Source organism: Choloepus didactylus, chromosome 4 (genome assembly GCF_015220235.1).
Source record: "Choloepus didactylus isolate mChoDid1 chromosome 4, mChoDid1.pri, whole genome shotgun sequence".
Classification (NCBI taxonomy): domain Eukaryota; kingdom Metazoa; phylum Chordata; class Mammalia; order Pilosa; family Megalonychidae; genus Choloepus; species Choloepus didactylus.
In genome coordinates this window covers 61,862,351-61,876,030 of record NC_051310.1, presented here as the reverse complement: position 1 = coordinate 61,876,030, position 13,680 = coordinate 61,862,351, and the positions used below count along the sequence as shown (strand labels likewise).

The 13,680-nt window shown below is 42.8% G+C and overlaps 1 protein-coding gene across 9 annotated transcripts in view; it reads right to left on the bottom strand.

Annotated features, from left to right (window-relative positions):
* Positions 1-13,680, bottom strand: part of TRIM9 (tripartite motif containing 9) — a 123,417-nt gene that overhangs the window by 42,409 nt on the left and 67,328 nt on the right. For all 9 annotated transcript variants that reach the window (XM_037832726.1, XM_037832728.1, XM_037832729.1 and 6 more), the window contains exons 2-3: positions 7,093-7,188; positions 4,595-4,717 (exon numbers count right to left, since the gene is read on the bottom strand). In XM_037832726.1, the coding sequence (XP_037688654.1) occupies positions 4,595-4,717; positions 7,093-7,188 (219 nt within the window). The remainder of the gene's footprint in view (positions 1-4,594; positions 4,718-7,092; positions 7,189-13,680) is intronic.

Sequence of the window (13,680 nt, the reverse complement as noted above, 5' to 3'; positions counted from 1 at the left end):
GTGATAAAGTGTGTCCTCAGACCCTGGTCCCTATGACACAGAATCTTGGCTCTTAACTGTTCTATTCCATCTTGCCTCAGAACCAGAACTACTAAATCTGCTCAAGCAATCAGTACTTTCAGAGAGGGACATGAGGAGATTATAAAGACTGTGTAAATACACACTAGCTTTCCAGCCTCCATAGGCTTTTGGATTGCTTAAGAATAGAAAGTTGGCAGAAAAATACACACACAACACCCCTTTTTGTCACTGAAAAGCAGGCCCCCAGAGAACTCAGCCAAAGGGAAGCGGAAGACCTTAAGATTTTCCCTGAAGGACTGTGAGTGATGGGTTAGCCAACAAAGACATAAAGAAGTACTGTGCTTGGCAAGATGTCTATAAAAGGCCAGTCTTTTCTCACAGAGCTGAGTAGCAACAAAAGTGACAAGAAAGGAAAAAAGGCAGGGTGAGAAAAGAGGAGAGAGGGAGACGTGGAGGCTGGCGTCAGCAGTCATGGCGGCAGCCGAGGCACTGGTTGCTGCTTTTAGAAGCAGTGACAGATACAGTCAGCTGAAAACAGCAGAGGAGCAAACTGCTGGAGACAGAGGACAGAACAGCTTTGCTGCCACAGGGGACAACCAGCTACCTGTCTCCCTGAGGCCTGGGGCAGGGGCCCCAATCTGGGTAGGATGGAATGAGGGCAGGCAGCTGCCCCTGCTCAGCAGCCTCCAGGCCATCAGCATGCCATGCAGGGGCAGGACACCCAGGACAGATGGACAGTCGGGGGAAGGAAAGAGGATGCAGTCAGTGGACGCAGAGTCCCAACGACACATTAAAGCCATTCCCATCCCATTCTACATCTGCATCCACAGCACAGCCCCATCTCCGACTTTCACATAGTCCTGTCCTACAGAGGCATTACCAAGGATATGTGTGAGTGCGTGTGTGCGCGCATGTGTGCGTGTGCGTGTGTGTGTGTAGGGGCTTGGGAGGCTTTCCTGTCCCTCTGCCATTCTTTGATATTGATAAATAATACTTTCTCAATCTTTGATTCTCCTTTCCATTCAGATTGCTGCCCTTAGGTCTCTCCTGTGTAGAAAATCTGGAGTTGCCATTATTGTCACCCTATGACTTTTTCATAAATAGTTCACCATGCTCGGTTTAAAGATGTCAGAAAAGTATGCGCAATGTTTGAAAAACATATTTCCATCAAGCGAAAGTTAAAATTTAATGGCTAGGTGCAAAAAGGGTTGATCTACTATTTAGCAGAGAAAACTTAGCTCTTCAGCTCATTTCCCAAGTCAGGTAAGGCTTTAATTTACATAGCCCCACATGATTCAAATGATTTTTTATGGACTGCTATAACAAAAGTTCTGCACTTCTGAAGGGTGCTAAAATAAGGGCTGTAGTGACAATCTTTCAGTAACAGAAGAGGGGATAGAAACAGAAAATATCCATTAGTTTCCATGGCTAACTGGAGGGAACAAGATCATGGTGCAGACTGTGGTAATCACCAGCTTCTTCCCTGAGCTTTGCTGATTCCTGCAGGTGAGAATGTAAGTGACCCATTATCACACACCTCCCGCAGTTCTGGCTATTCCAAGGCCAGCTCTTCTAGGAGGTGCTCTTTGATCCTTCCACCTGGAAGTAAATGTGCCCTCCCCAGAGCTTCTGTAGCATTGGCCACCTCTCTCTGGAAGCTCACTCTCTGTGTTGCAGTCATTTGTGGGCATGATTTCTTTCTCTCACTCAACTGTAAGCTCCATAAGAGCAGGATTCATCCTGTGTCCCCTTTGTGTCCCTTCCTCCTCTTGGTCCCCGCCCTGCAATCAGCTCCTAGCAGGTGGACATTAGGTACGATGGATGGAAAGGATGAAGTGGGGACATGTTTTCTCTCTGCAATGCACTTTGACCAGCCGGAGGCAACAGAGCATGGGGATCAGATTCTGGGCTCTGAGGCCAGATTACCAGGGCTCAAATTCTGGCTCCTTGGACCAGTTCTTAATATCATGGTTTCCTCATCTCTAAAATGGGGATAATAGAAGGAAGGGCTTCTTAGAGTTGTTGTGATAAATGAAGAGTTGCTCTCTGTAACACAATTTTGTAGAGTGCTGTCTCGAGAGAAGTGTCCCCAAATATCAGCTATTGTTATTATTAAAGCCAGGACTTGGTCACCTGTGCTGCTGGTCCAGCAACTGCTTAGTTCATCTCACAGCATTTCTGGAATTTAATTCAGATAAAAAAGGTGAATTTTTTCATTCAGATCTAACCTGACTATCTTGGATGAAAATGATTACAGAGTAGAACCGTTTTCCAGATTGTTGCAGGCAAATCTGCAAGATTGGTATCGCATAGGAAAACTTTTGGGGAACTGATGAGTAAAAAAAACATTAGTACCTTTAATATCGTCCCACGTTCCCTTCCACATTTTAGGAATTACCACCTATGTTGCCATGGAACATAATCCAATGGCCCTTTGGGGAATTCAAAACCAAATACTTGATCATAGACATCAGGAGACAGGGACCTAGAAACTGATGAGCTAGAGAGAGCCATCTAAGTGAAACTCCCCATCATTTGGCACTTGGTGGATTATGCGTGACACAGGCCATGGGGGGCACCTCCCTGGGAAAGCCCAATGCTTTCTTCAGTTAGAAGGCTCTGAGGAGGCTGGGACTGAGGTGTGCTCCTTGGGGGCTTGAGTTCAGATGATCCTGAAAGGGTCTTCCAGAAAAACACTAGGAAATATTAATGGCCACTCAGGAAGGTGCACTGAGTGTTGGCTTGCTGCCCAAACCAAAAGGAGAGGGCTCCCTGAACATTAGAGCCCCAGACACTTTTCTTTTCAAACTAATGGTTCAAGTTCCAACTTTAAAATGTGTGGTTTTCTTTACCCTCTCAGAAACTCTTAGAAATGGGGCCTTATCCTGTTCTTCAAGGATTGTAGCCTGCTCTGAAACTGCTAGGGGATATCTGCTACCCAGTGGGTGTTCACCAGCCACCAACTCCCCAGAAGTTGTGTCCACTCACTGTTGCCCACTATTGAAACTCCCTGATGCCAACTGCCTGGCCTTCAACAGACAGCCTGTAGACATATCTCATTTCTCCCTACACCCCAATCCCAGGCCAACACTGCACACTACTCACTGCCCACTGGTAGCTGTCCTGAGGCTTAGTGACCACATACGTGGATCTCTGCTGGTTGACTACTCTTGGACTCCCTTCTGCTTTGCTCTTTCATCCATCCAAACCTGCTCTCACAGCTTGTGGCCTGCTCCAATGGGGAAATGAATGGAGTGTAAGAAGACTCCAGGAGGACCAGCCTTTGGCCAATAGGGCTCCAGATTTGTGACCTATTGATTCAACTATGTAATGACAAAAGTCTGTGCATCTTCCTGTTCTGATTTGCTAATGCTGCCATTATGCAAAATACCATAAATCCCCCTTTTATAAGGGGGATTTTATTTGGTTACAAAATTACAATCCTAAATTCCACAAAAGTGTCCAAACTAAGGCATCAACAGATGATACCTTCACTGAAGAATGGCCAATGGCATCTGGAAAACCTCTGTTAGTTGCGAAGGCACGTGGCTGGCATCTGTTGATCCCGGGTTGTGTTACAGCTCCTCTCTCAGCTCCTGTGCATTCTTGGTTCTTTCTCCCAAGATGTTTCTCTATAAGCACCTGGGGGTCTTGTCTTAGCGTATCCTGGGGCAAACTCTGGGCATCATCTTGTAGCTAAACGTCCTTTGATCTGAATCTTCAAGTATCTTTAAACATCATTGTCAGCATCAGCTCTTAGCTTCTCTCCAAAACGTCCCTTTCAGCTGCTCTGAGATTCTGTTTGAGAGCTCTTTTATAGGACTCCAGGGATTGAATAAAGACCCACACTGAATGGGTGGGGTCCATGTCTCCATGGAAATAATTTAATCCCCAGTTGATTGAGTCACATCTCTATGGAAATAATCAAAAGATTCCAACCTAATCAAGGATTGTAGCCTGCTCTGAAACTGCTAGGGGATATCTGATACCCAAGATTGCATTAAAGAATATGGCTTTTAGGGGGACACAATATATCCAAACTGGCACACTTTCCAACTGCAAAATTCATTTCAGAAGTTTAAGACAAATCTTATTTGTTTTCTGAAAAGTGCAGATTCCATTTTCCAACTCAAAAATAGATTTTTGTTTTTGTGACCTTCCCTGACTACCCCATCCAAAAATTTAACTGCCATCCCAATGTTCCTCATCCCCCTTTCCATCTTTTTTTTTCTTAGCACTTTTTACTAGCATACTTCATATTCTACTTACTTATTTTGCTTCCTGTTTATCCCTCCTGCTAGAAGGGATTTTGCTTTATTTTATTATCCCCAAACCCAGAGCAGTTCCTGGCCTGGGGGAGTCACTCAACAAATACTGGTTAGGTAAATGACAGAGTGAGAGGTGAATGAAGGGATGTGTCTGCTCCTTTCTAGCCAGTCCACTGGCCACCAAAGGCTGTGGGCATCTTGCCCTCCTGGTTCAACAGAGGTTAATTCTCCCAGCCTGTCTGTCTGTCCCGGTGGCCTGGGGGCATGGCTTAATGATCTGTCTCCATGTGCAGCACGGCACTCACCTTCAGCTTGTGCTCATGCTCCTTGTTGACGCGTGCGAGCAGCTGAGCTTTCCTTCTGTTGAGGGCGTCAATAAGGGCGTCACACTGGGCCACCAGGCAGGCCTCAAACTCCACACTGTTCTCCTGCATGAGGGAACACATCTCTCAGCTGCCAGGGACATGGGCATCTCAGGCTGCCATCCAAAACAGAGCTGCCTGTCCATTTGTGAGGCAGAAATCTCTGCTGCTGAGACTGAAAATGAACTCTCTCCACAATGCATTTTGTTTTTAATAATATGGATAAATTTCATTCTATAGTGTCTGTGTTTTGCTTAAAATTTATATTGAAAAGGATAGGTATTTGTTACTTAATAAATTTATTTTTATTCAAAGGAAAATATCTCCACAGTTTGAATTATATTAGGTAAAATAATTTCAGAGTTTTTTAGGTATACTTAGGCAAAATATTTTTAGAGTTATTAATGTGTAGAGTCAAACATTAATGCTTTTGAAGGCTGGCATATGTCCAGCTCTATATGGTGGAAGGTGGCATTTACAAAGGAACTAGGAGGGAGTAGCCATTGTCAAGGCACAAGAGATAAAATTACCATTAAATCCAGGGTAAGAAAGAAGAAAAAGGGATGGCAATGGTCTTCAGTATTAAATAATAATCCAATGCCAAAAGAAATTTATGGGCATATGAGAATAATCATGGGCAAAAGCACTTGCCCATTTCAATAAGAAAAGCAAATATTGAACACAGGTACGCATTAAGAGCCATCAGTGTATCTAACAGGCATCACCATTCTGTAAAAATCAGACATGAACCAACAGCTTGTAGGAGAAAGGTATTAAATGAATCACGACTTCCTCATGATGTTTAAAGTTGAATGCTGGCTCTAAAATTTTACTTCATTTAAATCTGTATAAGCCGTAGGCATTTCTTTTAAGCAAGTATCTCACTGAACTAAAAGCATTATTAAAGGTAATCCTTTCATTAAGTTACATATAACATTTTGATTCTTAAACCAAAGTCTGTAAAAAAAAATGTAATTTACAGCAAGTGAAAGTGGAATACTCACACATACAATAATAGCACTTAAAAAATAACACCCAACAGAGAAAACTATAAACTTTTGTGGGCTGGCAAGTAAGAAGATAGGAATAGCTTGGCCTATCAAATTTTAATTAATTTCCAAAATCATAAAGAACTGTGTCTCTTTGTATAATAATGCACCGATAGGTATTTGATAACTGTTTAAACACAAGCTCTTTTTTGTATAGAGTACATATTAGTATCTGCTTGAGCAATGGCTTCTACAAATGCTGACTTTTGGCTTTAACAGCAATTGCTTTTGAGTTCTTAGAGCAGTCCCCTTGAAAAACATCACTTCAGAGCTCTCTAAGTCCAGTGCAGGGGAATATTGGCAGGAGTGGGGGAGTGGGGTGGGGTTCTTCTCTGAAGGGGACTGGTAAGTTCGTCACTGACTTAGAGCAGAAAGAAAGCTCTGCTCCAATGAAGAGGCAAGGGCTAGGGCAAGCCTGGGGCTGCACGTTTTATACCAGCAAAAGCAAAGAAGGGACTGATTGATAAACTCTATTGCTCTGGAAAACAGAAGAAAGTATACTATTGTTAGGCAGTTAGGGAATGGAAAGTTCTAATGTGGTATGCATGCCAAGAAAAGGCAAAGAAATCAGTGTAATGCTTTGAAAGCTTGGCTTACACTTATTTAAGAGGCAATTTCTATCCTGACATGGGTTAAACATTAACTTCAAAAGCCAATTTATTGGAGGCCAGAGTTAATGTTATTTCTTTGAGGCAAATCTTAAAACATAAGACTGGTAAATTGTACGGGGCCCAGGGGTTCATTATTTTAGCATCTCATGCAGTTTATGGCTTCTCCCCTTCAGCAAGAGAAGAGAATTTATGAGCTCTCAAATGCTGGATGATCTGCTGGTCATTGTGTCCCGTTGAACCAATGTGAAATTACAGTCACCAGGAGACCTTGACTGAAAAATATTTAAGTGTCTAAGTAGAGGAGAAGCAAAACTATGGGACTTGAAGGAAGGAGAGAAGGAAAGACAGACAAAAAGGAAGGAAAGAAGTAAAAAATAAGTGTGACCTATGTGTTACAGTTATGTAAGATAAAATTATTATAAGACCCTTTGGGAATCTATAGGGCTTAAAAAATTCCACAATGACTCTGAACTCACAAATAGGCCTCTTTCTAAATACTCAGTGGGAAAGAATCGGGACCTGAGTGTGGGGTGATAGGAAGCACTTGGAAAACAGGTGCCCTTCTGGCTTGTTGCAAGATGGAAACACCTCAAGAAGGGATATGCTTGAAGTTGGCCTGTATGTGTGTTTGTATGTATTAGAAGATATAGAAGATCAAATATAAACAGGAATTTTCCTATAACACACACAAGTAAAACTGAAGAAACAGGCAATCCCCTTCCCCCTACACAATCCCGATTTGCCTGTGGAGGTTGCTTTCTTCTAGCAGTGGTGCCAATACCTGGATCTGCTGCACCATGTTTCGGAGCTGCACCAGAAACTCCTTGGCCTCTTTGGCTCTGTCTGATAGTCCATTCAGTGCCTGGGAGAGCTGGCTCTGTAAAGAGAAAGAAGGAAACTATGGCAGCTATGGTCACAGAAAGCAGCAACAAGGCCACCCAGGGTTGTTTTCACTGTGACCCAAGAGCTGAGAGTCATCAACCTCCTCAGATTCCCCCTGGGTAAGCTTGGATCATTTTAACCATTTGTATACATGGATTCTGGTAACAATGGTGTCTAGACTTCTTCCCCAGGCTCCTGGTTTGTTTCTTCTCTGAAGCAGTGAAATCTTCTGGCCATGCAGTCTCACTAGCTGAGATCTACCAGTAATTTCCTCATCTCATTAATTAATTAAGCAATATTCATTTAGTGCCCATTATTTGCCAAACAATGGGTCAGACACTATTATTATTATTATCAACATTACTTAGCCTGAAGGGCTATTGGTCTGGGGTTGGGGCAGAAAGAATTAAGAAAGTCAAGAACAGGATGAAGAAGGGTGAGATCCTTGGAGCCACTTATAGTATGATGAATGAACTCATCAATGTCATCTTCCTTCTCCCAAGTACAGTCCTGTTGTCCCAACTCCTTTCCACACTACTCTCCTAAATGGGCTCACTGTCTGATTTCTCACACTGCTCTATCCATAAGGGGATGCAATTTTGTTGAGGAGACGAAGTATTTAGGTAGGCACTTGCTTTCCCAGCCTACTGGTCTGCTGGGGTTGCCATGGCACACATTGCTAGTTGATTAAGCCTAAATGGAAGCTTGCTTCTTGGGGACAGATCTAATAAACATTTTGATTTTCTGGGGACCAGAGTGGTTTGTGTCTCTTCCCTCTTGTTCTTGACTACTGTGATGTGACATCTGGAGCTCCAGCTGCCATCCTGTGACTAGCATGAGGAAGCGGCCAACATGGTAAGGATGGAGGGGTGGAAAGAGAAAGAATCTACGTCCCCATGCCACCTTTGAGCACCTGAACCAATACCAGAAGGCTCACATCTCTAGGTTTCTTTCTATGTGGGAAAAATTAACTCCTATGTGTTTAAGTCCCTATACTGGAGTTTTCTGTTACTTGCAGTCATTATCATCTTACTTGATACAACATTCCTTCTCCAATCAGCCAGGACATATCTTTCTGTCTCTCCTGTAAATTACAGAGACAAACCCCTTTCCTATACCATGCTACTCCCTGCCAGCACAATGCCTTTCATTTTAGAAAAATAACAGAATCTTAAAATTACATCCCTTGGTCTAGTGAATGTTCTTCTCTTATATTTGGCTTATGAAATAAAAATTTAGGTACTGAATCTCCTTTAAAATATGCATGCCAAAAGGCTTGGGGAAATGAACACAGTATGGTAGAAAGAACACAGGCTTTGGAAGCAGCTGAGCAGGGTTCAAACCTTGGCTCTGTCCCTTGCTAAGTGTGACCTTGAGAAACCACCTTTCATTGAGTTTCTCCAACTGAAAAAGTGGCAATAATAATAATACCTTTTAGTTGGGTTATTATGAGAGTTTAATGCATGAATGATGTGAAAATTCCTGCCAGTAAAGGGTAGTGGTTAAGGGAACTAGTCTGAATTCATAAAGGTTGCCATTTACTGGCTGTTCAACCTTATACCCATAGTTTTACCTCATTGAGAAAATGAGAAGAATGTTATTTCTTTTGGGTGTTGTGAGCATTGCCTGAGACCCCATATCTAAAGCACTCAGACTTCTGCTGGGCACATGGTACATGCTCAATAAGTGTTGCATGGTTTCAGTTCGTATTTGCCTTCTTCCTTACTGCTCAGATATGCCTGCTAACTGACTGCCAGGTATTCACAGGGTCACAGGATAGATTCTTAGCACAGGATCTGTGTTGGAGAATGTCCTTGATCACTTGTACTTTGCTTTATTTACTCAGATTCCAGGAGGCGAGACCGACACAGCTGAGGAAGTGAAAGCACAAAGTGAGCCTAGAGTTGCTGAAAGGGTACTCAATTACTTGTTAGTCTGTCCCAGCTGCACCATATTTTGGGATAAGTTTTCTCCTTAAGAACTATTTCTGGGAGTCCAGGGAATGAAGAAGGAAAAGAAGTCTCATTTGGAAAAAAAGGCAATAAAATGAGAGATGTATATTAAAAGATATTTTTTTCTTTGATACTTTAGAATTCATCTCACTCTCTCTCTTTTTTCCTGAATAGTAAAATTTGCTAGGCCACCAGTTTTCTTCCCCCTTTTATTATAATCTATGCCTTAGTAACCATGCTTTGAGGTTTGAGTACCAAGACCAAACTCATTCAGTTACACAGAACTGAAGCTATCTGATTTCTTGTATTCCAGCCTTACAATTAATTGTCTGTATAACATAAGTCAATGCTGACACCTATAAAGAGCTGTTGACCAGGTGCAGTTATTTTCCCATAAAAGACTATTCACTAGTAGACAAAGATTGCTGGCTTCTATGTACTCCCAGGGTTTATATGGCAAAGCAATAAGTAAACTGCAAAAATCAATTTATTGGCAGATTTCCTCTCTTTGTGTCTGTGTTCAGTCCCAAGAATGCCTTCTATCTGGCTAATGATTGGTCTGGTATTTGAAAAACATCTGTGTTAAAAGATAAAGACCTAGAAACCTTTCTTTTAAGCTTTGTCCACTTGTATAAATTGAGCAGGAGACAATGAATAATTCTGGAAAATTATTTATCACTAGAAAAATCTCTCATTATAAGGATTTAAATGTGCATTGCTTTTATAGGCTATCTTTTGATCACACTTTTAAGCTACATCTGAGTAGAAGAAAATTATTATTGATTGAGTTTCTTCCCCAGAAGCATTTAAATTCCTGCTCTGTGCTACCAGAGATGTTCTATATTCAGGACCATTGAGCATCACCATAAATTTATAATGAGAACACTGAAAATGCAAATGTATGTGTTTTCATTAGGGCATCTTTGGCTATATATGTAGTTGTTACAGGGAGAAAGGTGTGGTTCTAAAAGCTGTTTAAGATGCCTAAGCAATGCCATTCAGATTTCTTGGATATTTATTTCTTAATTTACTGAAAAGATATCATGATCAGAAGGTGAATGAGAGGGGGGAAATGATGTAGCTGCAGAAACACAGGCAGATTTCCAGACAAGTTGCTCTCTGCTCAGAGCATGCTCTGAAGAATCAGGGTCTCCCAGAAAGATGGCTAGTTGTTCAGGGATGCAGGGAGTGAAACCAAGAGTGATGCCCCCAATTTCCATCCTGGGCATCTTTCCCCTTCAACTTCCACCCTGATGCAGGTTCCCCTTGTTTTCCAAGGGGGTACCTGTTACAAGAGGTCAGGAGCTTAACCTGGGAGCGACCGTGGAGAACGGACAAAAGTGCAGCAGAATTCAATCCCTCCTGATAAACTCTTTATTTCCCCATGCACCCAGCCACACTGTTGAGTATGCCCAGACAGAAGACAACAGCTCCTTCCCTTTCCCTGCCATAAACATTATTCACACGAGTCATTTTTTCCCTCAAGTTGCTACAAATATTGGATGGAGACAAATTGGGACAAATGAAAGGAAGCTTCCTGGCTTTCTGGGATCTGAAGTTACAGGCACTGGACGGGTTGGAAAGGGTCCGTCAAAGAGGTGATACAAAGCAGATGAGATGGCAAAACAAGCAGTGGCAGCTTGATGGCCTGGAAAACGACCTTGCTGCCTCCTGATGAGCAGGGCACCGTGTCATGCTCCACCATAGTCCAAGCTGTTCAGGCACTGCAGGTGTTGCTGGAGGCTGGAGCCAAGCAAAACCTCCCTTCACCTCCTTCCCATGAACCAAGATAAACACAGAACACAGGGAGAGTGTGATAATTGATGCAGCGTGGTTCTGAAGGGAGATCCCCAGGAGAACAACTTTTCTTGAAGATATACTGATTTTGAGTCTTATTACATTACAAATATTATACTATTAAAAGTTAAAAGCAAGAAATTCTACTAGTTACAATATATTGGTCATTTCTTATGAATCAGGAACTCCGATGGTTATATGTATATCCTACTTAATCCCAATCATTACCCTGCATTTTACAGAGGCTGAGGGGACGGAAGCTGAGTTAAGGTTTTACAGCTCACAAATGAACACAAACCCTAGTCTGATTCCAAAGTCATGCTCTTTCCTTCAGCCTCTCAGAGAAGAGAATATTTCCCTAACCCGCTCAGGAAGGAAACAAAAACAATCCAGGGTGAGAACCTGTAAACCAAAGCAGGTAAGTTGATGAAGGGATGAGGGGACAAGTTAAACACTTTGATTATGCTTCAAAATTAGTGTATCTATAAACCACAGCATGGCTAGGCAAGCTATGAAATGTTCCATTTTTTTCCTGACATGAAGTATTTTGCTGCATTTGAAAAGCATCCCTGTAGAAGAGAGGGGTCTCATGGCAGAAGGGAGAAAATTTGGATTGGGGTCAATGCTGGCTTTATCACATACCGGTTTGAAATCTTGGTCAGGGACTGCGCTGAGTGGACAACGAGGTAAAGGAATGAAAACTGCTTGGGGAAACTTCAAGCTGAGCTGCCCAAGGGGACTGATCTTCCTTCTAGACAGAATTTCCACTCGTCCTGCCTGCACCTTTCCAGCCCCTACGGAGGGATCTCTCCAGAAGGTCCTGGATCTACCCCAGGCCCAGCTCATTGTAACTGGATGGGGAAGAACCTGCCTGGAGTTGCCAACCTGCCTCTAAGGCCAGCCACAGAACTGGGGCAGTGAGCAGACTGTGATCTGCAAATGAAGTAATGGGAACTGGGAACTGAAGCATGTAGTCTAAGGGCAGGTGTATGTGTGTGCAGGTGAGCATGTGTGAGACTGTGTGTGAGTATATGTGTGTGCAAGTATGAGAGTAAAGAGTATGTATGTATGTGTGTGTGTGAGTGTGTGTGTGTATGTGTAATAGTTCATCATTGGAAGACAGGGAGGCTCTTGGCTTTGGGTAAGGCTTGTGTCTGAGGGGTCTAGCAGGTAGGGGCTTGGTCTACTAAACTGCTTATTGCTAATTGGTTGCTATCCTTGGCTCTGACCCAGAGAGAGCTGGGGCACTCCCTGGGCAAAAATAGCAGGCCTGGGTTAACTTTAAGGATAAGTAAGGAAGCACATCACTAACAAAGGCAAGTTCCCCTGCCTAAGTTGGCACATCTTTCATATATTAAACAAATATCATTTTTATTGTGAACCTGACCCTGTAAACTGTGGGGAGGGGAGAAGGATGGGATTAGGTTGTCATGTAACTGAGGTCTAGGCCCTGGAAGTAAGAGGAGAGGCAGAAAGGAAGGCTTCATGCACTTTCAAGCTACTACATGGTAATATATCAGCCCCTTCCCCATTCTTCATCTCTAGACCTGCACACACAAGCACACACACATTCAACCAGAAGAGAACACATACTGCCAATAACCTCCTTTTATTATAACAATTAGAACCCAAATATTCTGTTTCATAATCCTTTCATTCTTTAAACTATAGAAATGTACTAGAAAGGCCATTATTTCAACAGATCATAGCAATAGTATTAGACAGGGCAATGGAGATCCGTATGGCTTTGGGGTTAAGAGGACAGACTTTTAAGCCATATGGATGTGGGCTTCAATCCTAGCTATTTACTAGCCATGTGACCACGAGCATATTACCTAGCCGTAGTGGGTACGTGGTGCTCTTCCCAGTTCCCCGTTTAAAGGCTGATGCCTCATTTTTCCAGCTGCTGGAGATATCAACTGCTGACAGATTACACCAGGAGGTGCCTGTGGCCACAGGAAACTGCTTTGCTCAAGCTCTGCCTCCTTTCAGGGGTATCCCATGGTCAGTGACTGGCTAAAGCCTCTTGCTTCAGTTTGGAGACAACTCTGAAGGGCCAGCCCAGCTCCAGAACTCCCTGTGGGGTTGGCAAGGCCATGGTAGGTCAGCTTCTGCTCTCATGGCCTCCCCACTTCCTTACAGGTGGATCTCCCGAGAGCACTCAACAATTAACCACTGCTCGCAACTCTCTTAGATTCTGTGTCCAGGGAAACCAATCTAAAATATTAAAGTTTCTAAGATTCAGTTTCCTTCTCTGTAACATGGGGATAATATTAGTATTTCTCTCATACTATGGTAAGGATTATATGAAATCATGTATATAAAGCTCTTACACATGATTCCTTCCATATTGTAAGCATTCAATTTTTATAATAAGAATAATGTTGAACTATGCATACCTAAGTCACTAAAACACTATGTCATACCCCATGTCCCAATTTGGGGTTTGGTCAACTGCAATTATTCAGACAGTGGGGTAGACTATAGTATTGTTCACAGCGATTTGTTCCTGCCCCACCCTTGTCACATGACTGGTAGTACCACCTCTAGACAGAACATAGGTCTCTGCCCCATTGTCACCCTTGGCCTTGTGACTTGCGCTAGCCTGAAGAGGCACTGCAATTTTCTATCAGTTTTTCCTCTTTGTCACACAAATCCTAAACCAGCTATCAACAAAACAAAAGAAAACAAAAAACCCCACAAAAACTCTGATTTGTAGTGTTTTCTAGTTGCAATGG